Genomic DNA, 26,922 nt, shown 5'->3' on the forward strand with positions numbered 1-26,922 from the left:
AAGAACATAAATTTTTAGTTCTTCAATATACTCATAGCTTCTTTTTGCCAGCTATAACAAAGAATTTCAGAATGCAGTTCAATTAACCGTGATTTTAGTGTATCGTATTTGCCCGTCACTGGTGGGTGCAAAACGATATCGCAAACGCTATTGAGAATATCAGACTCGATTACAGATATCACGTGATTGAATTTCTTTGTGTTCGGAAATAGTTCAACAAACGGGAATTTCTCAATTAACTAGTCATGAAATTAACGAAATTTCAGCAAAAGTTCCATCTGGGCAAAAGTTAACTACTGAACAAAAATGTAGTGATGACTTGCACCCTTATTTGCCACATTCTAAAAGTTTAGACATCGTTTTATTTGATCAAGAAACAGAAAGTGCTCTTTCAGCAAATGGTGAAATTACGAAAAGTTGAAAAGTGGGTCCCACTCGTCAAGAAGCGGCAACCGTGCAGTGAATAAACGAGGGCGTTAAAGATCTGGATTTGCTACGTAATGAAAGTGCAGTAATGACAACCGGTAAAGAGGTTGTGACTTGAATAGCTGATGTACTAGAAATGAAGATAACTCAGATGATGGACTAGAATTTGTGTCAAACAGGATTACCAAAATTAAAAGAACTCCTGAAAATTTAAAAACTAACCTGTCCTTCTAAGAAGACCGTGGTGGTTAAGACTCAACGCGAAGCACTTGACGAACAGATGTCTTAGAAAGAAGCGCTTGATTAAGGATCACAGACGCCTGAAAATGAAACTCTTGATAAAGAAATGCAGACGCCTGTAAAAGAACCTCTGAGAGAAACATCTGAGGAAACACAGAAGCCTGAGTAAGAAACAAATCCATTGGCTCCCGCTTGTTTCTTAAAAATTGTTCACAGCAGAGAAACAACTGATTTAGATGAAATCGACAGTAAAAGCCTGAACGTAAGATTGCGCTTTGTATAAAAATTAAGGTACGGTCTAAGAATGAGATATCGGAATGAGTATTTAGTGATGTTGACTCCTAAAGGTTTACCAAATCGGAATTGTCTCTGCAAAGGAAGGGACGTTTGCCAGGCATTGAACAAACTCGAATGACGCACTTGGTCGGAATGTTAAAATCTAGTCATCCCAAACGTCCTCCATTACAAACTGAACATCCTTGCGATGAGCCAAAAGGTGAAAAGTCTTTAGTGACAGAATCCTTGGAAAAAGAACCAATGCGTAGGACAGCTAGACTTTCTGGAAAAGAAAGTTAGGGATCCAGAAAATTGAAATGGAAATTCATAAATAAACTCAAGAGTTTTGCATCTTTTATAGAATCAGGAAAGTGGTAACGGAAAGTAAAGGGTAATCTTTATTACCCTTTACTTTAACTTTAGTAACTTATGTTTCCGTGAACCATTTTTAAATTCGTTATTGTCCTTTTAAAGAAAATTAGATACTGTCTTTTAATATGTCTCAAACAACATTTTTCTAGCTATGCTCACGACAGCTTGAGCTTATCAAAGCAGTGTATTGAAATTGAAAATGTGGGTATATATCAGACACCCAGATTTCAATACTTACTTCGACTGATCAGGAAACGGCTGATGCACAACCAGCACCCGCATAAGGAAGGTCAAAAGGTAATTAGTTTAACCTAAATTTAAGCAGTGCTTTCATCTGAACAAAGAAACAAATTTGGGTGGAAGATACAAAAATGATAGCTTTAATTTTCAAATGTACGACTCATCAATTCAAGGAACCGCATTTCAAAATGAGTTATTACTTAAGACTAGTAGCAGTCATTTAAGACACGCAAGAATTGATTGGAACGCTAGAAACGAAGACCTTTATGAAAATCACTCTGTAGTAATCCATTATTTCAAATCTAGTGATTATGGTAATTCTAACTTTGGCGAATGTGGCTCATGAAATTAGGAGAGTATAGTTCGAAGTGAATTATTACCTAAAGCTCATGGCAACAATAAGGTGTCAGTAATCATTGCTCATGGCAACAATAAGGTGACAGTACAACTCATGGCAACAATAATTGCCAGAAAAAATTGCAGTTTAACAAAGTCATTGTCATTACAACACAGTATTTATAATAAGGAAAACGTGACTCGTTATTTTCGCAAAACTTGCACCTAAAGAATATTAAAGCACATATTTTACATTTAAAGGACCTCACAAGAGGTTGCCAAATTGAAGAACATAAATTTTTAGTTCTTCAATATACTCATAGCTTCTTTTTGCCAGCTATAACAAAGAATTTCAGAATGCAGTTCAATTAACCGTGATTTTAGTGTATCGTATTTGCCCGTCACTGGTGGGTGCAAAACGATATCGCAAACGCTATTGAGAATATCAGACTCGATTACAGATATCACGTGATTGAATTTCTTTGTGTTCGGAAATAGTTCAACAAACGGGAATTTCTCAATTAACTAGTCATGAAATTAACGAAATTTCAGCAAAAGTTCCATCTGGGCAAAAGTTAACTACTGAACAAAAATCTTGTGATGACTTGCACCCTTATTTGCCACATTCTAAAAGTTTAGACATCGTTTTATTTGATCAAGAAACAGAAAGTGCTCAATCAGCAAATGGTGAAATTACGAAAAGTTGAAAAGTGGGTCCCACTCGTCAAGAAGCGGCAACCGTGCAGTGAATAAACGAGGGCGTTAAAGATCTGGATTTGCTACGTAATGAAAGTGCAGTAATGACAAATGGTAAAGAGGTTGTGACTTGAATAGCTGATGTACTAGAAATGAAGATAACTCAGATGATGGACTAGAATTTGTGTCAAGCAGCATTACCAAAATTAAAAGAACTCCTGAAAATTTAAAAACTAACCTGTCCTTCTAAGAAGACCGTGGTGGTTAAGATTCAACGCGAAGCACTTGACGAACAGATGCCTCAGAAAGAAGCGCTTGATTAAGGATCACAGACGCCTGAAAATAAAACTCTTGATAAAGAAATGCAGACGCCTGTAAAAGAACCTCTGAGAGAAACATCTGAGGAAACACAGAAGCCTGAGTAAGAAACAAATCCATTGGCTCCCGCTTGTTTCTTAAAAATTGTTCACAGCAGAGAAACAACTGATTTAGATGAAATCGACAGTAAAAGCCTGAACGTAAGATTGCGCTTTGTATAAAAATTAAGGTACGGTCTAAGAATGAGATATCGGAATGAGTATTTAGTGATGTTGACTCCTAAAGGTTTACCAAATCGGAATTGTCTCTGCAAAGGAAGGGACGTTTGCCAGGCATTGAACAAACTCGAATGACGCACTTGGTCGGAATGTTAAAATCTAGTCATCTCCAACGTCCTCCATTACAAACTGAACATCCTTGCGATGAGCCAAAAAAGGAAAAACCTTTAGTGACAGAATCCTTGGAAAAAGAATCAATGCGTAGGACAGCTAGACTTTCTGGAAAAGAAAGTTAGGGATCCAGAAAATTGAAATGGAAATTCATAAATAAACTCAAGAGTTTTGCATCTTTTATAGAATCAGGAATGTGGTAACGGAAAGTAAAAGGTAATCTTTATTACCCTTTACTTTAACTTTAGTAACTTATGTTTCCGTGAACCATTTTTAAATTCGTTATTGTCCTTTTAAAGAAAATTAGATACTGTCTTTTAATATGTCTCAAACAACATTTTTCTAGCTATGCTCACGACAGCTTGAGCTTATCAAAGCAGTGTATTGAAATTGAAAATGTGGGTATATATCAGACACCCAGATTTCAATACTTACTTCGACTGATCAGGAAACGGCTGATGCGCAACCAGCACCCGCAGAAGGAAGGTCAAAAGTTAATTAGTTTAACCTAAATTTAAGAAGTGCTTTCATCTGAACAAAGACACAAATTTGGGTGGAAGATACAAAAATGATAGCTTTAATTTTCAAACGTACGACTCATCAATTCAAGGAACCGCATTTCAAAATGAGTTATTACCTAAGACTTGTAGCAGTCATTTAAGACACGCAAGAAGTGATTGGAACGCTAGAAGCGAAGACCTTTATGAAAATCACTCTGTAGTAATCCATTATTTCAAATCTAGTGATTATGGTAATTCTTACTTCGGCAAATGTGGCTCATGAAATTAAGAGAGTATAGTTCGAAGTGAATTATTACCTAAAGCTCATGGCAACAATAAGGTGTCAGTAATCATTGCTCACGGCAACAATAAATGCCAGAAAAAATTGCAGTTTAACAAAGTCATTGTCATTACAACACAGTATTTATAATAAGGAAAACGTGACTCGTTATTTTCGCAAAACTTGCACCTAAAGAATATTAAAGCACATATTTTACATTTAAAGGACCTCACAAGAGGTTGCCAAATTGAAGAACATAAATTTTTAGTTCTTCAATATACTCATAGCTTCTTTTTGCCAGCTATAACAAAGAATTTCAGAATGCAGTTCAATTAACCGTGATTTTAGTGTATCGTATTTGCCCGTCACTGGTGGGTGCAAAACGATATCGCAAACGCTATTGAGAATATCAGACTCGATTACAGATATCACGTGATTGAATTTCTTTGTGTTCGGAAATAGTTCAACAAACGGGAATTTCTCAATTAACTAGTCATGAAATTAACGAAATTTCAGCAAAAGTTCCATCTGGGCAAAAGTTAACTACTGAACAAAAATGTAGTGATGACTTGCACCCTTATTTGCCACATTCTAAAAGTTTAGACATCGTTTTATTTGATCAAGAAACAGAAAGTGCTCTTTCAGCAAATGGTGAAATTACGAAAAGTTGAAAAGTGGGTCCCACTCGTCAAGAAGCGGCAACCGTGCAGTGAATAAACGAGGGCGTTAAAGATCTGGATTTGCTACGTAATGAAAGTGCAGTAATGACAACCGGTAAAGAGGTTGTGACTTGAATAGCTGATGTACTAGAAATGAAGATAACTCAGATGATGGACTAGAATTTGTGTCAAACAGGATTACCAAAATTAAAAGAACTCCTGAAAATTTAAAAACTAACCTGTCCTTCTAAGAAGACCGTGGTGGTTAAGACTCAACGCGAAGCACTTGACGAACAGATGTCTTAGAAAGAAGCGCTTGATTAAGGATCACAGACGCCTGAAAATGAAACTCTTGATAAAGAAATGCAGACGCCTGTAAAAGAACCTCTGAGAGAAACATCTGAGGAAACACAGAAGCCTGAGTAAGAAACAAATCCATTGGCTCCCGCTTGTTTCTTAAAAATTGTTCACAGCAGAGAAACAACTGATTTAGATGAAATCGACAGTAAAAGCCTGAACGTAAGATTGCGCTTTGTATAAAAATTAAGGTACGGTCTAAGAATGAGATATCGGAATGAGTATTTAGTGATGTTGACTCCTAAAGGTTTACCAAATCGGAATTGTCTCTGCAAAGGAAGGGACGTTTGCCAGGCATTGAACAAACTCGAATGACGCACTTGGTCGGAATGTTAAAATCTAGTCATCCCAAACGTCCTCCATTACAAACTGAACATCCTTGCGATGAGCCAAAAGGTGAAAAGTCTTTAGTGACAGAATCCTTGGAAAAAGAACCAATGCGTAGGACAGCTAGACTTTCTGGAAAAGAAAGTTAGGGATCCAGAAAATTGAAATGGAAATTCATAAATAAACTCAAGAGTTTTGCATCTTTTATAGAATCAGGAAAGTGGTAACGGAAAGTAAAGGGTAATCTTTATTACCCTTTACTTTAACTTTAGTAACTTATGTTTCCGTGAACCATTTTTAAATTCGTTATTGTCCTTTTAAAGAAAATTAGATACTGTCTTTTAATATGTCTCAAACAACATTTTTCTAGCTATGCTCACGACAGCTTGAGCTTATCAAAGCAGTGTATTGAAATTGAAAATGTGGGTATATATCAGACACCCAGATTTCAATACTTACTTCGACTGATCAGGAAACGGCTGATGCACAACCAGCACCCGCAGAAGGAAGGTCAAAAGGTAATTAGTTTAACCTAAATTTAAGCAGTGCTTTCATCTGAACAAAGAAACAAATTTGGGTGGAAGATACAAAAATGATAGCTTTAATTTTCAAACGTACGACTCATCAATTCAAGGAACCGCATTTCAAAATGAGTTATTACCTAAGACTGGTAGCAGTCATTTAAGACACGCAAGAAGTGATTGGAACGCTAGAAGCGAAGAATTTTATGAAAATCACTCTGTAGTAATCCATTATTTCAAATCTAGTGATTATGGTAATTCTAACTTCGGCGAATGTAGCTCATGAAATTAAGAGAGTATAGTTCGAAGTGAATTATTACCTAAAGCTCATGGCAACAATAAGATGTCAGTAATCATTGCTCATGGCAACAATAAGGTGACAGTACAACTCATGGCAACAATAAATGCCAGAAAAAATTGCAGTTTAACGAAGCCATTGTCATTACAACACAGTATTTATAATAAGGAAAACGTGACTCGTTATTTTCGCAAAACTTGCACCTAAAGAATGTTAAAGCACATATTTTACATTTAAAGGACCTCACAAGAGGTTGCCAAATTGAAGAACATAAATTTTTAGTTCTTCAATTTACTCTTAGCTTCTTTTTGCCAGCTATAACAAAGAATTTCAGAATGCTGTTCAATTAACCGTGATTTTAGTGTATCGTATTTGCCAGTCACTGGTGGGTGCAAAACGATATCGCAAACGCTATTGAGAATATCAGACTCGATTACAGATATCACGTGATTGAATTTCTTTGTGTTCGGAAATAGTTCAACAAACGGGAATTTCTCAATTAACTAGTCATGAAATTAACGAAATTTCAGCAAAAGTTCCATCTGGGCAAAAGTTAACTACTGAACAAAAATGTAGTGATGACTTGCACCCTTATTTGCCACATTCTAAAAGTTTAGACATCGTTTTATTTGATCAAGAAACAGAAAGTGCTCAATCAGCAAATGGTGAAATTACGAAAAGTTGGTCCCACTCGTCAAGAAGCGGCAACCGTGCAGTGAATAAACGAGGGCGTTAAAGATCTGGATTTGCTACGTAATGAAAGTGCAGTAATGACAACCGGTAAAGAGGTTGTGACTTGAATAGCTGATGTACTAAAATTTGTGTCAAGCAGCATTACCAAAATTAAAAGAACTCCTGAAAATTTAAAAACTAACCTGTCCTTCTAAGAAGACCGTGGTGGTTAAGATTCAACGCGAAGCACTTGACGAACAGATGCCTTAGAAAGAAGCGCTTGATTAAGGATCACAGACGCCTGAAAATGAAACTCTTGATAAAGAAATGCAGACGCCTGTAAAAGAACCTCTGAGAGAAACATCTGAGGAAACACAAAAGCCTGAGTAAGAAACAAATCCATTGGCTCCCGCTTGTTTCTTAAAAATTGTTCACAGCAGAGAAACAACTGATTTAGATGAAATCGACAGTAAAAGCCTGAACGTAAGATTGCGCTTTGTATAAAAATTAAGGTACGGTCTAAGAATGAGATATCGGAATGAGTATTTAGTGATGTTGACTCCTAAAGGTTTACCAAATCGGAATTGTCTCTGCAAAGGAAGGGACGTTTGCCAGGCACTGAACAAACACGAATGACGCGCTTGGTCGGAAAGTTAAAATCTAGTCATGTCCAACGTCCTACATTACAAACTGAACAGCCTTGCGATGAGCGGAAAGGTGAAAAGTCTTTAGTGACAGAATCCTTGGAAAAACAATCAAAGGGTAAGACAGGTAGACTTTCTGGAAAAGGAAGTTAGAGATCCAGAAAATTGAAATGGAAATTCACAAATAAAGTCAAGAATTTTGCATCTTTTATAGAATCAGGAATGTGGTAACGGAAAGTAAAAGGTAATCTTTATTACCCTTTACTTTAACTTTAGTAACTTATGTTTCCGTGAACCATTTTTAAATTCGTTATTGTCCCTTTTAAAGGAAATTAGGTACTGTCTTTTAATAAGTCCCAAACAACATTTTTCTAGCTATGCTCACGACAGCTTGAGCTTATCAAAGCAGTGTATTGAAATTGAAAATGTGGGTATATATCAGACACCCAGATTTCAATACTTACTTCGACTGATCAGGAAACGGCTGATGCACAACCAGCACCCGCAGAAGGAAGCTCAAAAGGTAATTAGTTTAACCTAAATTTAAGCAGTACTTTCATCTGAACAAAGAAACAAATTTGGGTGGAAGATACAAAAATGATAGCTTTAATTTTCAAACATATGACTCATCAATTCAAGGAACCGCATTTCAAAATGAGTTATTACCTAAGACTGGTAGCAGTCATTTAAGATATGCAAGAAGTGATTCGAACGCTAGAAGCGAAGACCTTTATGAAAATCACTCTGTAGTAATCCATTATTTCAAATCTAGTGATTATGGTAATTCTAACTTCTGCGAATGTGGCTCATGAAATTAAGAGAGTATAGTTCGAATTGAATTATTACCTAAAGCTCATGGCAACAATAAGCTGTCAGTAATCATTGCTCATGGCAACAATAAGGTTACAGTACAACTCATGGCAACAATAAGGTTACAGTACAACTCATGGCAACAATAAATGCCAGAAAAAATTGCAGTTCAACAAAGTCATTGTCATTACAACACAGTATTTATAATAAGGAAAGCGTGACTAGTTATTTTCACAAAACTTGCACCTAAAGAATATTAAAGCACATATTTTACATTTAAAGGACCTCACAGGATGTCGCCAAATTGAAGAACATAAATAATTAAAGAACATGAGTTTTTAGTTCTTCAATTTACTCTTAGCTTCTTTTTGCCAGCTATAACAAAGAATTTCAGAATGCAGTTGAATTAACCGTGATTTTAGTGTATCGTATTTGCCAGTCACTGGTGGGTGCAAAACGATATCGCAAACACTATTGAGAATATCAGATTTGATTACACATATCACGTGATTGAATTTCTTTGCGTTCGGAAATAGTTCAACAAACGGGAATTTCTTAATTAACTAGTCATGAAATTAACGAAAGTTCAGCAATATGTCGTAAATTGATATTCAGACATCATCGAAAATACTCGAGAAAAACACGAGAAACAATATCATTGATCACTAAAAATATATTCACAAAATGCACCAGATGAAAAACACAGTCACCAGCTGATATAACAAATCATGATGTTATTTGCTCAAAGTCCAGCAGTCAAATGAGGATAGCTCAGTTATGGGTATCCTAAAAGGATGTATCGTCACATCATTAATAGGATTATAGACCGCTTTGCATATTTCAGTTTTATTTCTGAGTCCCAAACACTCTGCTTAACGCACATTAATTCATCACTTGGGCTTGTCTGGTTTGAACGATCTATTTGATCCAAACCAGTTCATATTCGCGTTGTAAATAAACCGATGTCGGTGAGAGGAACCAACGAAGGAGGATCTGTAGCAGCCGGAACTCGGCGTCTGATATCCATAATGAGAGCGCTTCATCGGTGAACTTGTGCTCCTGAACATAGCCATATCCCAGTGTAGTAATAGTTTAAAAACACGTATAAAAGTTTCGGCAAGTAACGAGAGAATTCACATACAATTCTTCATCAGCCATTGTCAAATATACTCGCGAAAAAGCACTATCATAAAAGTCTGGAGATCGAAATCCACATGCTCACGAAAGTAGTTAACAACCTTCGTATTTAATTATAGCATCTATTAGATCAGGCACATGGCAGCGATCCGCGGCCTTCGTAATTCCATTTTTTGTAGAATTGGATGCGGGAAACTCGTTTCCCTTCGTTTGCAAATACACATCGTAGTCAGGGAATTCACTAACCACTATCACATAGGAGTGTATAACAAAATGCAAGCACATCCGAAGAGAAACACCGTCAAACCGCACAGTCCAAGAAACCACGAGGCGAAAAGGCGCGAACGCACTCACAAGGCTAACTAATCCGGTCTCGCGGAGCGATGAACACGTCCTACAAGGTCGACAGTCGAATCCAGAATCGAATATGAGAATGCTAGTAGTCAAATGAGGAAGAAAGGACCCGGAAAAAGGTGGGAGATGTGGAACTTCTAACAGAAATTTCTAATTGGTTCACAAGTTTCATTCCCCTCCCCTATTCTGTCCTACCACCTAGAAAGTCCCTGTTCTTTGTTCAGGGAATAATACGATTTTATCTGTTAACCACACTCCCTTTCTGCTTTCACTGTTGAGTCACCTCTAAGAGCAGATAGCATTTTTCGCCTCGAGACTTCCGGGTGAAACATGTTTACTCTGTGGAACACGTGTTTCAGGTATGGTAAATGTCCTTTTGATCAATACATACTTTCAAAAATTAGATAGGTCCTATGAAATGTGGATGAAATAAATATATAGTGTATGTACATATGGGAAATTATACGATACATTAAACCATGAAATGTGTTCTACCCTAATAAAATTAAACAAATATCAAAGTATAAAACAAATGAAAGTTAAGAACAAAAAATTAGAATGTAAGCAAAATAAATTATAATTAAAAAAGGAACTGATAAATATGTTATAAAATTTCAAACTGAATTTAATAAGACCGATGGCAAACATAAGGTAAATATTTCGATGTATAAGTCTTTCGCCAAATTTTTCCTTGTCCTTATGAAGGAATGTCTTTTGCTCAGTTCCTCCACGGTTTTCATAATCTTGACGTGCCAGATGCCTTTTCTTAGTTTGCAGCGTGCATAAGTACCAGATGCGTGGTAGTATATAATTCACGTGTGTGTGTGTGTGATTATGGCAAAGCCTCGAGGGCTATCTGCCTAAAGGGAGGGATGCCTTTCGTGGAGGACTTTCTAAGGGAAACTGGCTCGTATACACGTTACACATGGGGAAAACCACGAAAACGCCCATGCAGCCAGCCCGTTCGCGGGATTCGAACCTCGGACCGAACTACCAGTGTTCAGCGACTTTACCGCTCGGCCGCTGGTGGGCGTATATAATTCACGAAATTTTCATTTAGTTATTAAACATGTAATGAAAGTAAGAAAATATTATCTATATATAAGGAAAAATAATTGCAAGTAATTTAAAATGGCTAAAACTTGCGCTAAAGCTGCTAAGTAATAAATCAATAATTTATTATTGCAAAAGGTATTTTTATATTTTCGCGAATTGTTTCAGAAAGGTAGCAACTTATTGTTAGGTATCACACAAACAATAATTCTCTACCATGGTACGTAACATATGGCGTTAGAGGCACGTGTTATTAAATAAAATTATTTATATAACTGAAATAGAGATACAAATATTCTAGATAAATATATTTTATAAATGAAACATAATTGTGTTTCTAAGTTTTATATATTTTCTTTTGCAAAAATTTCTGGTATCACTTCTCAGATGATGGAACCACAACTAATAATCACATTGAAAGGTGGCGTTTCAAGCTAAATAGAAAAGCTGCCGGTCCGCACGTAAACTTGTTTTTTAATAATTTAACTTCTAAAACAACTGCAAGCAGAAAATGAATCAGTCGCAGTGATGCTGAAATTAGTTCTTCCTCTTCGTTCAAACTTAATTCTAATACAGAAGTATTCGTTATTAAAATCGGCTTCGATACCAAAAGTGGCGCGCTTGTTAATATCTTAAAAACCGCATTTCGCATGTGTACCGTATACTAGGATTAAACCCATTTTAATTTTTACTGTATACATTTCTAACATTTGGCGGCACGGTGGTTGAGAATCACTGCATTTGACGGAATGGAAGCACGTTTTCGTGGAGAATTTTCCAAGGGAAACTGGGTCTTATTAACAGGTTACACACGGGGTTAATGGATTATTCAGTTTGGCAAAGCACACGAGGGCTATCTGCCTAAAGGGGGGATACCTTCGTGGAGGACTTTTACGATGTATTTTATTTAGACTATTTTATACAAATATGCTGCAGGAAAATTTTAAGCAGAGAACATCTTAATAAGCAGAAAAATATCTTAATAATCTTAATAACAGTCTAGGCAAACGAGGGAGAAAAGCGTATATATTGGTAGAACAGCAACATATTTTAAACCAGACTTTCCTGACCTTTTGTAGGCTAATTCAGAATTCACATTTTGTGATTATTTAGATAAAAATAGAGTATAGCTTCTGTCTTCAATTCACGAACAATAAAATAGCATTATATTTAACATTCGGAACATAATGGGAAAGCCGCGAGAATATCTTTCTTTTCAGGTAGAAACTATCGTACACTTGGCTATAACTAAACAACCAACGAAACTAATCATTCTAATTTTATGATAGCGTAGGAATTCAAGAAAAAGCAATTTTATTGGTTTGGTATATTTTATTATGACAAAGGACGTGAGGACTACTGACTGTCTAAAGGAAGAGAGGACTTTCTAAGAGAACCAGACTCGTACAAAAGAAAACAGTATGAAATTTATTAATGGTTTGGTTGATTTGGTTCCAGCAAAGCATGCGAGGGCTATCTGAGAAGGCATGCCTTCGTAGAGAACTTCCTAAGGGAAATTGGGTGATATCATCTATATTACGCATCGGGAAAACTACGAAAACGCCCAAGCAACTAGTCTGGAATTCATCTAAGGGCGATCTACCAATAATCAGCGACTTTCCCACTTGGCCGCTGTTGGTAACAATTTGTATTAACCTCTGATAGTAAAGAGAGAGGTTTTTTTAATTTTCTTATTATATATGATTAGGTATGCCAAAATATTCTACATTTTTCAAGTATTTTTCGGTACTTTCGAATTACTGTATTACTATATTAGTAAAGGGGATTTTCTTCCCCAGTGTATAACTTATAAATGAAGAAATACAAGGAAAATAAAAATTATGGATTGATATTTTTTAAATATAAAATTACTGAATAAAAAATAGTAAACGTGAATTTTGTAGCCAATATATATCTTATGGTATAAATCTTATGGTAGTATTCGAATTGATGATAAAAGTTTTTTATGCTGTATATTTGAAATCTCTGTAGAGAATTTGTTGGGGTAACTTTCTCTGTGTGTAGTTTAATATCGGATCTTCTCTTTCTGAAAACATCAAAAATATTGTATGTGTTTTTAACTCCATAAACAGCAATTAACATCTTTCTAACAGCGGATATTTGTTTCATTATTTAATGTTAATTTTTTTCCCTATAAAGATTTATACCTGGGTTCCCTTATGTGGTCAACTGCCATATATACAGGTTCGGAAGCTATGTATTCTGTCGCCCATTGCAATTTTTAGGGTCCTATATTCTGCTGCTCGGTGTCTGTTTAAATTGTAAAAATTTCTGCTGCCCAGGGCCTTCCCTAAGTACTAAAAATTTTGCAGTCTCTAAATTTATCTGCTTTGTGTTTCTCTAAATGGTGAGTAGTACTCAGGGAAATGGTTACTTGGTTATCCCTCTTCTATTGAGTAAAAACTGCGTTTCTGTGAAGACTTATGCATAGTACATGTATTTTGTGTTGATGTAATACCATGTGCTGAAATGTACTTGTTAAGCCCTTAAGATTAAATAAAATTATAATGACACAATCTTTTGTTTCCAATGCTCTATTCTAAAAATTTTATTCTGAAGCCCATATGCAGACCACATTGTATTTTGGCTTGCTTGACCAAAGGCTCCATTAGCGATAAAATTCATATATTTCGTGTAATTAGCTATTGCAATTATTGGTCTTAAAACAGGTAATTTCATGTAAGAGAGAATTTGATGGTCTGAATGAATGGCTATTGGTGTTGAGTATCTTGAGATCTATCGTAAAAGGCGCTGTACGAGCCCTCAGCTGAGTACGTAAAATGTTTCGGTCTAGGAAGCGTCGGAGTGGGTTGCGAATGTAGTGTTATTAGGTGTGTGTAATAATGGTACTATGTTATTACAATGTACGTAATGAATTTAAGTGTTATAGTTTAAAAATGCGACGTTATTTCAAAGAGTATACTTCACATATTGCGTATATACCTTTTCAAAGTATTCTGCGATGTTCCCTGCCGTTTCATCTGTGGGATACTGGGCCTTTAGACTCTTGAAAAAGATGTCTTTCTAAGCGCAAACCCATCACGATGGAGTGTAGTGTAAGAGGAATGGAAACCAGCAGCCTTTTTGAAATTTTACGAAAAACCCTTCTATCATGAAAATCACGATGCAGATTTGTAATCCAGAAATACAGGCTATCAGATCGAACATTAAAAAATAAACACCTCTTAAACAGTAATGAAAGGTCCCTAATATCTTTCTAAAAATATGTAAATACTCTCTGTATTTTGTTAACAAAACATTACTCACAATATAAAGATGCATTTACAATGCGAGCAGAGTAGATAACACATCCGGGAAATTTCCTAGCACATTCTTCCGGAGTATTCTAATTACCGTAATTTCCGGAAGAAAGGCCGCATCAGCGTAAACGCCGCACTCAAGAAAAATGGCGGGAAAAAAATTAAAATTACACAGAAACGCCGCAATAGATTAAATTGAGCGTGACATCGTCGTGGGCCGTATAGATGCAAAAACTCAACCTAAGTCCTGATATATGACATACCATGTCATATATCAGGACTAGTCCTGTGACTATGAAAGTCCTCTGTGTCCTGTGACTCAGGACTATGAAACTAGTCCTGTGAAAATTTTGTGAATTAACGCTGATTTTTGTTGTTTGACTTCTGAATCAGTATATGACATACCAGTTAAGAAAAATGCATGAAATGAAACCATAACTCAAAAATAAATTAAAGGTAAGAAATGTATAGCTTCTGTGCCGTTTAGAGACATTCTCAAAAATTTTCCCTTACCTTCTTAAAAACTATCCAACAAGTACATGTACCCAAACTGATGGGATCTGTATTTGGCAGAATGCCAAGAAAAATCCATTCATGCTGTAGGGGAAATACGTCAGAGTTCGTTATTTCGAGGCAGGTGGAGTCGTGTCCGCCTTTGAAAAAAATTGCAGAAAAGGCAGGGGTGGGGAGAGGATGCGTCCTGGAAGATTCATCGAATCACAGAGGAGAGAGACTATTCAAACTGATGAGAATGTTGATTTGAAAGGGTGAATAAGGCATGTAGGTCCGTTCAAGGGAAGGAATGTAAACAAAATAACGTTCGCAAAAAGCAACTGAGTGGTCTTTTGTGTGGGAACAGCACCAGTCTATGCACAATGGCAAGGCCATCCAAACTGTGTACAATGACCATCATAGGAAATATTTTATTTTCAGTGCACCTAAACGCCGCACCCGCTGAAAATTTAAGTTTTAAACACGTAAACGCCGCGGCGTTTCTTCCGGAAATTACGGTACTTTGCTTATTCTAGCAAATAAAGAAATTTCATACTCTCGTCCATTATCTGCAACCAGCCATAATTTCTTTTCCCGTTCTTTGTTCAAAGAATAATACGATTTTATCCATATAACCCCCCACCCTCTCTCTTCAGGTGTCGGCTGGCAGAGGTGAATCATGTGCAAAATAAAAGAAGAATTTGCCCTTTGAAACTTCCGAGTGACAAATATTTACTCAGCTACTCAACAGTAGACCTCGTGTTTCAGAAATTCCAAATTAGGACTACTGAATGCTTTTTTTTTTTTTTTTTTTATTTGTAAAGTATTCGTTTTTAACTTAACTTTCAAAAATTAGGTAACTGAGTACAATGGAAGATGATCCAGATGGAATAATCATAAAGTTAATGTATGAAAGTTTATAAAATAAATAAGTAGAATAACAATAAAAGAAAAAATATGTTGAAATATTAAAATGAAGTAAAATAAAATAGTACATCAGAAACTGATAGTTAATTAAATAAATTTCTGACGAAAATTAAGAATATAAGCAAAATAAACTATAACGTAATAACACTCGTATTTTAAACCGAATTAAAAACAATTTGAATTCCAGTGAAGTTCGTGTATTAAAAACCGAGGATAAATTTTAAGAAAGAAAATATGGTAAATTGGAAGCCTTTCCTATAACATACTTATTTTCCGATATTACCATAACTGTTTTATTCGGCTTCGGTATAGTTCGGCTGTTCTAAACATTTCTATTAAAAATTGAAAATTACAGAAGTAGAACTACAGGAGTTCTAGCTGAAATTAGACGTTGCTTTTAATAAAAGTTTGAAAACTAAATGTCTTTTACCTAATCAGTAGTAAGGAGGAAATATCAAATCCTTGTTAAACTATTAATTTGGTTGGAAACTCTTTCGCGGCGATCTTCTCTTCGGTAATTTACAGTATTTCTATTATGATCTTAATCTCATTCAAATATTACCTGCACTGCCAGATTTATCCTTCTTCCAGTTAGTAAAGACTTGGAGAATTCACTTGTCATTTTCGACTTTTCTTTCTTATTTGAGTTATACTGAAAATATTTTCAAGAAATTCGGAAACAATTTTATGATAATCTCCCAAAATTATTCTTCGCCTGGTTAAAATATGTGCCACCATTAAACATTTTTTTTTTTTTAAATTAAAACAACTTGGGCGCCAAAATATTTTTCTTTCTTAATAGCAATGGCATCAAAATTCATGTTTTTGATAAATTCTGAAGTGTCTAAAAGTGATTCATAATTTAAAAACAGATAATATTTCACTTGTACTAGCCATGTAATCTCAATTAGTAAAGCCATAATCAAAGACATTCTTTGTTTAGCTCAAAGAATGAAAAGACATCATTAAATATTGAAAATCCGTAAAATTTGTTGAATGAGATATGCTAAAAGATTAATTAATTAAGAATTCCTCTTTTGTGATTTATGAGATAAAATAATGATTCTGTTTTTCTGAAGCAGAAACAATTTTTGATGAAATACCTCAAAAACAATAAAATAATACAATATATAACATTGCATACTTATTCGAAGTTGCCAGAGTAGTTGCTAAAGCTATTGAATTCTGGTAAATCTTCCTGGATTCTATTCCTCTCAAATGAATAAGTCTATACAAAAGGATCTACATGAGGTGTACGAAATTCTAATCAAGGGTTTTCGGGCTTACCCCCCAAGCTCTGCAGTGCAGATGCCAAGAAATTAGTATAATTTCTCTTAGTTTTCCCTACATGCAGAATGGATACGAGCCAGTTTTCACTAAAAGAATCTTCCAGTGAGGCGTTCTTTCCGTTTAACACGTTGAGCGCCGTGTGCCGACCAGGGGTCATTTTCAGTTTGTTCCATTCGGACCGCGTGATGACCGGTGTACATTTGGTATTTGCTTCTTTAGCGCCGTGTTTCCACTCGTGGACACGTTTTATATGGGTTTTGCGTATGCCAGCCTATTATTCGGTCTCAAGCAACAACAGAATGATAAATAATGAATTTTTTAATTTTGTGTAAAATTAACCTGGAAAATGAATATTTTTATGCAGTGTAATTATTTTACTCATTTCTGTCTGTAGCAAAAATCGGAATCATCAGTACAAGGTAAAAAGTCTCTGTTTGCTATAGAACCTGAGAATCCTGTTACTTCTTCAATATCTGACATATATTCTAACTCAGCAGCCAGTTCTCCATCTGTGAGACCCCTTCCAGTCATTTTATTTCACAATCTAGAAATAATAATAAAAAACATTTTAAAGTGCCCACAGGTTATCATTCTGTCCCCACATACAAAAGTACTTGCTGAAACACCGTGACCACCCGCGCACACGATTTTTTTAGCATAAAATACCATATATACCTAGAAACAAACAAGAAATAAGCATAAAAACTCATTTGAACAACAATCCTGAAAAAAAAAAAAAAAAATTGGTCCCATAGGTCAGATTCGCCGAAATCACTGCGGCGCAGATGCTCACCAGCGACCGATGGGTAAAATCGCTGAACACTAGTAGTTTTACCTGGATTAGATTTCAAAAGAAAGGAATAACTGTATGGGCGATTTCGCGGTTTCTCCCATGGGTAACATTCCAGTTTTCCTTAGAAAGTTCTCTCCGTAGGCACTCCGTTTCTCAGTCAGATAAGCTAACATGTTTTCCCATAATCTAAAACGTTACTAACTTTCACGGTGTCTAAATGATTACAACTCGAAAAAGGCAATCCAAATGAACAGGCAGTAAAAGTGACATTTTTGATTGACGTGAGTTAAAATAACGTACGGACGTTTTTTCATATGAAGTATTTTTTTGAAAATATATGGTTGCTAAAAGATACCACATTGTCGGAAGACGAACAAAAAAAAAAAAAAAAATAATGAATAAAGTAAAATAATTCCTCCTTATTTCCTTTACAATTTAGTTTTCTTTTCGTCTCCAAAAATTTATTTCTTTTGAATAAATAAAATAAAACCTTAAAATCAAATACTTTAAGCCCCCCCCCTCCAAAAAAAATCACTACACACGAAATCAATAGCTTAAAAAACGAAAGCTCCGAAAATTAAAACAACGGCAAAAATCAATCTCTGAATCTGTATAATTGTGATTTGTGGTATCCTTTGAATAGGCACTGAATGTGCACACTCAAAAGAATAATTTTCACTGACAAGCAACATTCCCAGGATTATCTCATTCTTAGAGAAGGAGTTCAGCTGCAAGTGAAATTATCGCAATAATAGTGTCAAATATCTTACTTTTGGTCTCTCATATTATCTTTTATTGTACTATATTTATCGTTAATTAATGTATAAAAATATTCTAGAACTTCAGAAATTTAAATGTTAATCTTTATACACTGCCCATAAAAGACTTTATACAGCCATTATTTTCTCAGACCGATGCCGCGAATTGCAAGTAATATCACGGATATATACTACTAATATTTGCAAAGTATCTTAAATAAGGTTAATTCATGTTTCGAAATGTTAAATTTGAAAAGTCAGTCATGTAAATATTACTAAATTTAATTTTTTATACCTTTTCTGGTCCACGTGGCTATATTTAGAAAAAGTTAGCTCCTTAAAAAAAATAAATAACAGCGATATTTAATTTGGAAGATTAAGATTACATTTTTTGAAGATTCAGGAATCACACACAAATCAAAGAGCGAAATATTTGAATTGCTATGCAGTGAAACCTGAAAATTGAATATTAGTTCAGGAAAAACTTCTTGATTAACAGATCTTAAATGTATCTAAGCAAAAAAAAAAAAAAAAAAAAAAGGAGGACAGTTCTACATATCCCTTTCTACTGGGCCGATTGATGAAACTCAAATTTCGTTTTTAATGTCTCAAAAGCGCGTCATAGGTTATATATTAGATTTATATATAGCATTATTCTAGCATACGTATTTAGATACAAAATCGGACTTTTCCTGAAATAACATGACAGTTTTTTTTTTCATATTTCGATTCTACGTCTCAAATTATGCCTAGATATTAAATTTTGTAATTTTTGGTAAGAAATTTAAAAATTGATCTTGGCGAATTTTTTCAGCTTAATCCAAGAATTAATTCACTTGGCGAACTTCTTAATTTATGGCAACCTATTTTCCATTCCTTTTCTTTCATTATCCACAAGCGGAAAAAAGTCATCTTTCATACTTTCAAATCATAGAGTGCGTAAACCACATTTTCGTTATTATCGCTTATAATAAATACTGCAAATTTGAAAATGCGCAAAAATGTAAATTCACTTATATCGTAGGAAATTTTAAATAAAAAACCTATGATTTTTTACAAGTATGCTTAGAAATATATCTACTTTAAGGTGATGGCAAAACTTTTATCGGTCATTATTCAATTTTTTTCGAAAAATTTAAAAAAAATTATTAAAAAAAACAAATTGTAAAAATAAATCAGAAAAATTACGCGAAATTTATTTGGAATGAACCTATATTTCGAAACATGAAAAGAAGAATCATATACGTTTAATAGAAAAAGATGTATTATTAAATATATATCAAATTAAATTAACATTGAGGAGCTAAAATTTTGAGAATTAATGTTTTAAAATCTATTTGTGCGATTTTCACAAAACTTGGCAGTTGGGCATAATTTGAGTCGTAGAATCGAACTATGGAAACAAATTGACGTGTCAATTCAGAAAAGTCCGATTTTGTGTCAAATACCTGTATTAGAACAATGCTATATATAACCCTAATACATATCCGTCCAGTAGAACGGGAGACATAGAACTGTTCCTTTTTTTTCTTCCCCCCCCCCCCGCAGTATACGTCGCAGTATGTAATAAGCATCTCTTTAACGAAATGCAAACAAAATAAGTAGGTTCACAAAGTATCTGCAACCTTAAATGCACAAATGACTATCGCTAACTGAATATAAACTCGAGATTTCTTACCAGAGGCCATAGAACAAACATATTTCGTTTGAACTTGTTCAAGAAGAATGCCCTAGAACTGGGAATAAAATGCTAAATTTAGCCTATATTTCATTCCACATGACATTTTACAATAATTCTAATCACTTTTGTAGATGAAGGCTTCGAAGCAAGTGTTCGGCCATTCATGATATTTATTTTATAACAACCAAAGCTTAAAATTAAAAAAAAAAAAAAAAAAAGTAATATATTAGAAAAATATTTGAGCGACTATAATTACTAGAAATCTATTTAATTTCGTTATTACCAACTTCTTTGTATCTAACTACCAAAACTATCTAGTTTTTCTAATTACAAGAAATTCAAACAAATACCTCACGCAAAGCTAAAACTGCTTGGAGAATTTTGTAACGCTTGCATTTTGTTTTGTATCGAGCGTTTTGTATTTTGTACAAGAAAAAAAAAAAATTCTGGTAAACAGAGATCACTTGCTTACAAAACAGCCTCGATTGGAAATAAGGAATTGAATAATATATAATTAAGCTTTTTCATAGTGGCAACAGCATACTGCAAAGTTTGTTTAGAATATTCAGCTTATGGATATTTAGCATGATAGGTGTAGAAGAATCCGTGCTTTCTTAAAAATTTCACGGACTTTTATTATATTGGCTTTTATCTAATTATTGTAACTGCTTAATATGCCCCATATGTGTCCGAGATCGTGCAGCAGCTTAGCAACAGCTGCTGTCTTCGTCTCAGTTGGAGTCGTCCAAATTTTTGCCGGTTTTATTTTCTTGCAGTCTAAGTACGTTTACCTTCTAGCTGCTCCAGACATTTGGACTGCCTTTTCTGTAAGTATTACCTACAATAATTTTCCGTCTACTCGAAGTTAATAAGCAATTAAATTTATTTCAACAGTAATTTATGTAGCTTCCTTTATACTGATCAATTTTAAAAATATAGTGAAAGTTGCTTTAATTTTATTGCAAAAATAAATGCGAATACGATTTCGATCCGTGCATGGGATCCTAGAAGAGAAAATAATTGCTAAGAAGTGAAAATAAGTTAACACAGTATTACATAAGCATTAAATTTGAGACTGGAATTTTTTGTTTTATCACAAATTAAGTTTATACTACAAAATACTACATAGTAATGGTTTGACCAGTGAAGAATTTAGAGTATTGAAGTAACTATTCAAACTAGAAATTTTATCTGTACAAGAATTACTCACTAGTCATTAATTCAACCGTTATTATATATGGCAAGGTACTTATTGGTTTTATCGACCATCACGCATTAATCCCCAAGTTTGCTGGCGTTTGTCGCCACACTACACAGAAATCCTTAAACCGTAACCAAAAGTTAGTAATAAGAAATGGGAAGTCTTTTTATTTTTTCCGTTCGTAAAGAAATCGCTTTTTAGCTCAAAGGGGCAATTTGCCCAGAAGATCTATTTCGTTTTGGCATTTTGCGTTGGTTCCCTATAAACGTCGTTTCATTTTTCAAATTGTTGCCACCCTGCCTGTTAAAGCCCTGCATTATATTTAAAGAAATTAAATAATGAAGAATTTGCATGAATGTATATATGTTTCTCGCATTGTGAAAATACAACGGTAACTAGAGATATCAAATTCTAAATAACGTAGTCCTCCACACTATTATGGGCATTTGGAAGCCCAAATTTGGAATTTGTTTTATTATCTGTTTCATATTTCGTAAAAGTTACGCGCAAAGTGCGTAATGTAAAATCTGAAAGTTTAAATTTTTTTAAATTCAAAATGGTAACAAATTCCAGTTCACCATCAAGTAAAAACAGCTGCTGCATTTTTCCAAACAAAAAGCATTTTATTTTTTATTTGAAGCTGTGAATACACGCTTAGAAAAAAGTTACATAATACCACAGAAACGGTATGGAGATACAATGTAAAAAACTGCCACATGAAAGCCTTCGCATCGGTAATTGTCTCACAGCATTAAAAATTGCATTTCCGAGAGCAGTAGCTTTTGCTACGGGTTTTTCATCATCTGAAGGATAAAATTACTTCTTTCTAATTAGGAACTGTATAAAAATCAAAACAACCTTATAATGTTTGTGAATGGTATAACTTTATTGCACTTCAGTATTGCATTTTATGATATTTCTTTGTTAGATTGACTTTTGCGAAAAACAGTTACCGATCTAAACATGGGCACATAGTTTGTTTCTTCAGTTAGAGAATAGTTTTAGTTTTCATTGTTAAATATTTAATATGCTTACTACTTTCAAACTTCCCTCTTATGGGGATCAGGTAAATAGCGGAATAAAAAAATACAGGGCCAGGTTGCTATCACCTAGGGTTCTACTTACCAGAATTCATGTTCAGGCATTATTTCGGCCGTGATAATATGTTTCATGAATTAGTAGCTACACTTGCAGAAATGTAACCACCGGAGAGTTTCTGTTTGAAAGGAATTTCGTTATGTTTATATTTATTTAAATAAATTTCTTAAAAATTGAATTAAATAAAATAATACAAAGTTGTATTTGTTTTTCTGTGTGTAACAACCCAACAGCAGCCAAGCGGTAAAGTCGCTGAACACTGGTAATTCGGTCCGAGGTTCGAATCCTTCGAACGGGCTGGCTGCACGGGCGTTTTCATGGCTTTCCCTATGTGTAACGTGTATACGAGTTGGTTTCTCTTGGAAAATCCTCGACGAAGGTATTCCTCCCCTAACGCAGATAGCCCTCGAGTACTTTGCTGTAATCGAATAAACCAAAACTAAACCTTTTCTATGTGTATAAATAATTTATATTTGTGAACATCGAATAAAATGCTTTTGTGTATCGGGAATTGCCTGTGTTTCATCAACAGTGAAACTCGCAAATTCCGTATTCTCTCCATGACCGCGATAATACAGAAATATTTCGATGTCGTATATTATATTTTCTAGTTATGACAGAAGTAATTTTACATGAAATGTATTTATATAACCACACGATGTTCCACCTCTATGATTTTAAAATTATACGTTTCATAATAAATATTTTTCCTTAGAAAGTCCTCCAACGAAGGCATCCCTCCTCTCAGGCAGGATAGCTCTCGAGTGCTTTGCCATAATTAAATAAACCAAACCGTAATAAGTATCTTTTGAACGTTGAACTTTCCAAAATTCTGGAAATTTCAAAATAGAGGCTAGTGACAAATTGTTTAAGATGCTCAATAGTAAAAATTCGTTCTGCTTGGAAAATTCTTATTTCCATATTGAACTAAACAAACATTTTTTAAAGTTAACAAGATAACTGCAAACTGGAATTTCTAGCAATATATTATTTGTAACAGTACGGAGGTGTCATCCATTGAAAAAATTCGCCATTAAAATCCATTTCGTAGTTTTCCGTGATTTTTGAAAGTTCAGCGTGCGCAAATTTTTGTTCATTCTGCATATGTATGGTGCCTATTTATCAGGAATAGCTCGCTATGATAGCTTTCATATAAACAAAGAGACCAATGTTTCCTTATATATCAGAGCCAGACAGGTAGTAAGATATTAATGGAAGCTCAAAGTTGAGGTTATTAAAATGGCGAATCTCATCTTTCAGTCAAAAAGAATTTTCTAATTTGAAAGTCTAAAAAACTGTCATGCAAATGAGTTTTTTTTTTTTTCCTTTTCCCTCCCAAGTGAACCAAGCAATAGTATTAACTTCAGTTACTAAATAACGGTAACTAGCAATTAAATGATTCCGTGCTTATTAATGAAATTGAAAACCCAGCATATATTTATAAGAAAAGCAATATAAATATAAAGATTGTTCTAATAGCTGTTATTGATCTTATGCAGCTTTAGAAATATGAATAGTATCTTAATAGTATTACAATTTCTTTCAGAGAGCTCAATGAAATACGAATGGAGATATTTGCGACTTTCGCCTTTCAAAGGAACAAGACATCGCACCAAATGCTGAATTATCATAAATTTCGCATAGGACAATTACAGAAAGTCTTGAATAACTTTAGTAGTCACCAATGGCAGAGTGTAGTTATTCAGGCTTATTCTTGTGATTTTCTGTATGTTTTATGTATCAATCAGCGGCCGAGCGGTAAAGTCGCTGAACGAGTAGGTCAACGTGAGTGCGATTCCCCACAAACGGGGCTAGCTGCATGTGTGCTTTCTTGGTTTCCGCTGTGTGTAAAGTGAATAAGAGACAGTTTTCCTTAGAAAGCCCTCCACTAAGGCGTCCGTTCCCTTAAGCAAACGGCCCTGGAGAGTTTTGCCATAGTCTTTTATGTTTCATGAGAATACAGGCTTGTTTTTGTTAAAAAGTCCTTGAAAAAAGAATCCTCTAAGGAAATACCCTTTGCAGTTATTGTAATATTCAACTTACCGGAATGATTGGTTTAATCCCCTAATGCACCAGTAAAAATTCAGAAATGGTTCCTTTTTTATACCAGTTTTATATTCTTTATTTCAATTCAACCTCTTTGGATTTTTTTCTTTAACTCAAAACGGTAATGGATATCTTCTATTGTATTCGCGTAAAAAAAATTACTGTTCTGTTATCAGGACCGGATTTAGAAATGTATGCATGCATATATGTGTTCATGTACCTACGAATATATCTGTGTATGTATATTATGTGTGTATACGAATATATACATACATACATACATGCACATGTTCATACATCCCGTTAGGATAACACAATAGTACCAAAAAAATTGAACATACTTACCCTGGTATTCAAAAATAATTTATTCCGGTATACCCGAGTTAATTGTTTTGAGTGCATTAAGAGGTTGGTTAATCTAGTGATTCTCAGTATAATAACGACAGAGCTCTTTCGGCTATGAAATATTTTTTTTTGGGGGGGGGGAGTTCGCAAAGGAGAGACAAGGATCTTATTAATATTGCTATCATTCATTGCTATTATTATCATCAATTTATAAAGGCATCAGCTCGTTCTAATCAACAATTACCCATAAAATATAATTCCTAATTAAATCGAATGTATTGATTATGTGCCAAGCAACTTTTAACACATTTTCATTTGATTGCAATACTATTGACTTTTCGATAAACCGCTATTATAAGCAGAAATTTTAAATTTAATGTTATGAATATGCCCTTTTAGTGTGTTACATCATAATTTATCATAGGTGCATAATTTACTCATTCAGAAAAGTAATTCGTTCTAACATTCTATAATCGCCAGTTTCTCATATAGAAACCACCACCAAAGCATCTTTTCTTTAGAAGAGTTAACCCACGCGTGCTGTGCTGTAATCTAAATAATCCAACCTAATCTAGTTTAAAATCTCATTGTTAAACATATAAATTCGTTATCCATACTTTTGAAATTTATGCAGGTTGTGTTGAAGCAATAACATACATAATTTCACAATTTGTGAGCTTGTGTATGCAAAATAACTTAATCGCATGTTACTGCAACCACCTAGTAGAAGTCGCCAAAATGAAGCATGAGTTACAGCAGAGTACATGAAAATTGTTTGCGTAGAAAAGGACTTAAACTAGTTACTCTCAGCATTCTTATCCATTGGGCGAGTGGTAAGGCAGCATAAAAAGGTGCCTCTGTTTTACAGATTCAGTCTTAAATTGAGTTTTGAAAAGCACTATGTTAGAGCATGTGACCAACAATTAATTAAAATGCTATCTAAAACGATTATGAATTTTCAATTACGACTTTATTGTGCGTTTTTTTAATGAATACAGTTCTTAAAAAATAATGGATAACTTACGGTATAACGATTATTAAGCCTGGTAGAATGGAAAATATTAGAAATGCCTTTTTGTACATAAGAATAGTGTGTTCAAAATAGTTTGGTTACTCTTAAAATACGTAATTAAGAAAAGCATTGTAATTGATTTTATTCTTTGACTGCGCCCCAGCGACCGAGCTTTAAAGTCGCTGAATAGTGGCAGCTCGATCCGGGGTTTAAATCCCTAAGAACGGACTGGCATTATGGCCGTTTGCATTTTTTCTTCCAGGTGTAACGTTTATACGAGTCAGTTTTCCATAGAAAGTTAACCACGAAGGCATTCCTCTTACTAGGCAAATAGCCCTCGAATGCTTTGCCATAATCAAATAAGCCAACTAAACTTATTGTTTGACTGTCTTAAATACGAACCAATTTCCTTTTGAGAGTCAGTCCTTCACGAAAGCATTCCTCCTTTCAGGCAAACTGCCCTTACGCACTTTGCCTTAAGCTATTGATCAAATGACCAACTAGTTGTGTGACAACTGTATACTTCGCTATCATATTTACATATAAACGCAAAGAGTTGCGCTAGCGACGGACGTTTTAAATCCTCGTTGCTAAATGTATATCATTTTTCCTCAAAGGACATTTGTTTTATTAAATTCGATTACTGAAATATTTTTTCTTCGTCTCGTGCTTATATTAAGTCGTTGCGGCAGGAATTCGCATAGTTTTGAGCTCAATCTTTTAAACGCTTAATAGGACAGTATCTTATATCGGAAATTTGTTATTGTGTTTGATTTTCCTTTCGATAATATTTCCTTTTAATGATAGAGAAAGGATACACGTATGTTCGTAGAATTTCCAAGATTTCTTTGAGTTTTCGGTTACCTGTAACGTAAATAAAGTAAAGAAAATTGTATTTCAGATATTATTTTCTACCCTTTGATATAACTTTTTTCTTTTAATGGTGATTTATCCATTGTAATTTTCCAGTTTGAAATTTGCCCGTTGCGCAAAGACAGAAATCCAATTATAAACTTTCGTTGGTTATTTTTAAAGTTTTTAAATAAGCGTTATGATGCAACGTGCAGGAACTGTCAATCTAATCTAATACAAT

At 34.4% G+C, this 26,922-nt stretch overlaps 1 protein-coding gene across 6 annotated transcripts in view; it reads left to right on the forward strand.

The window, feature by feature from the left end:
* The window catches only part of LOC118191138 (uncharacterized), a 227,958-nt gene that overhangs the window by 176,648 nt on the left and 24,388 nt on the right, over window positions 1–26,922 (forward strand). The window contains exon 1 of one of the 6 annotated variants that reach the window (XM_085810452.1): window positions 7,396–7,795. The exons of 1 other annotated variant lie outside the window; for it this stretch is intronic. Coding sequence is in view for 3 of the 5 variants with exons in the window: in XM_085810450.1 (XP_085666576.1) it covers window positions 20,802–20,954 (153 nt within the window). In the remaining 2 variants the exon portion in view is untranslated. Of the gene's footprint in view, window positions 1–7,395; window positions 7,796–7,834; window positions 8,075–8,115; window positions 10,212–19,996; window positions 20,955–26,922 lie in introns of those variants that run through there. 4 more of the 6 variants (XM_085810448.1, XM_085810451.1, XM_085810450.1 and 1 more) reach the window with 4 other exon arrangements.

This window comes from Stegodyphus dumicola, chromosome 2, assembly GCF_044657685.1.
Source record: "Stegodyphus dumicola isolate Sdum_Otavi_A_Nest chromosome 2, ASM4465768v1".
Taxonomy (NCBI): Eukaryota; Metazoa; Arthropoda; class Arachnida; order Araneae; family Eresidae; genus Stegodyphus; species Stegodyphus dumicola.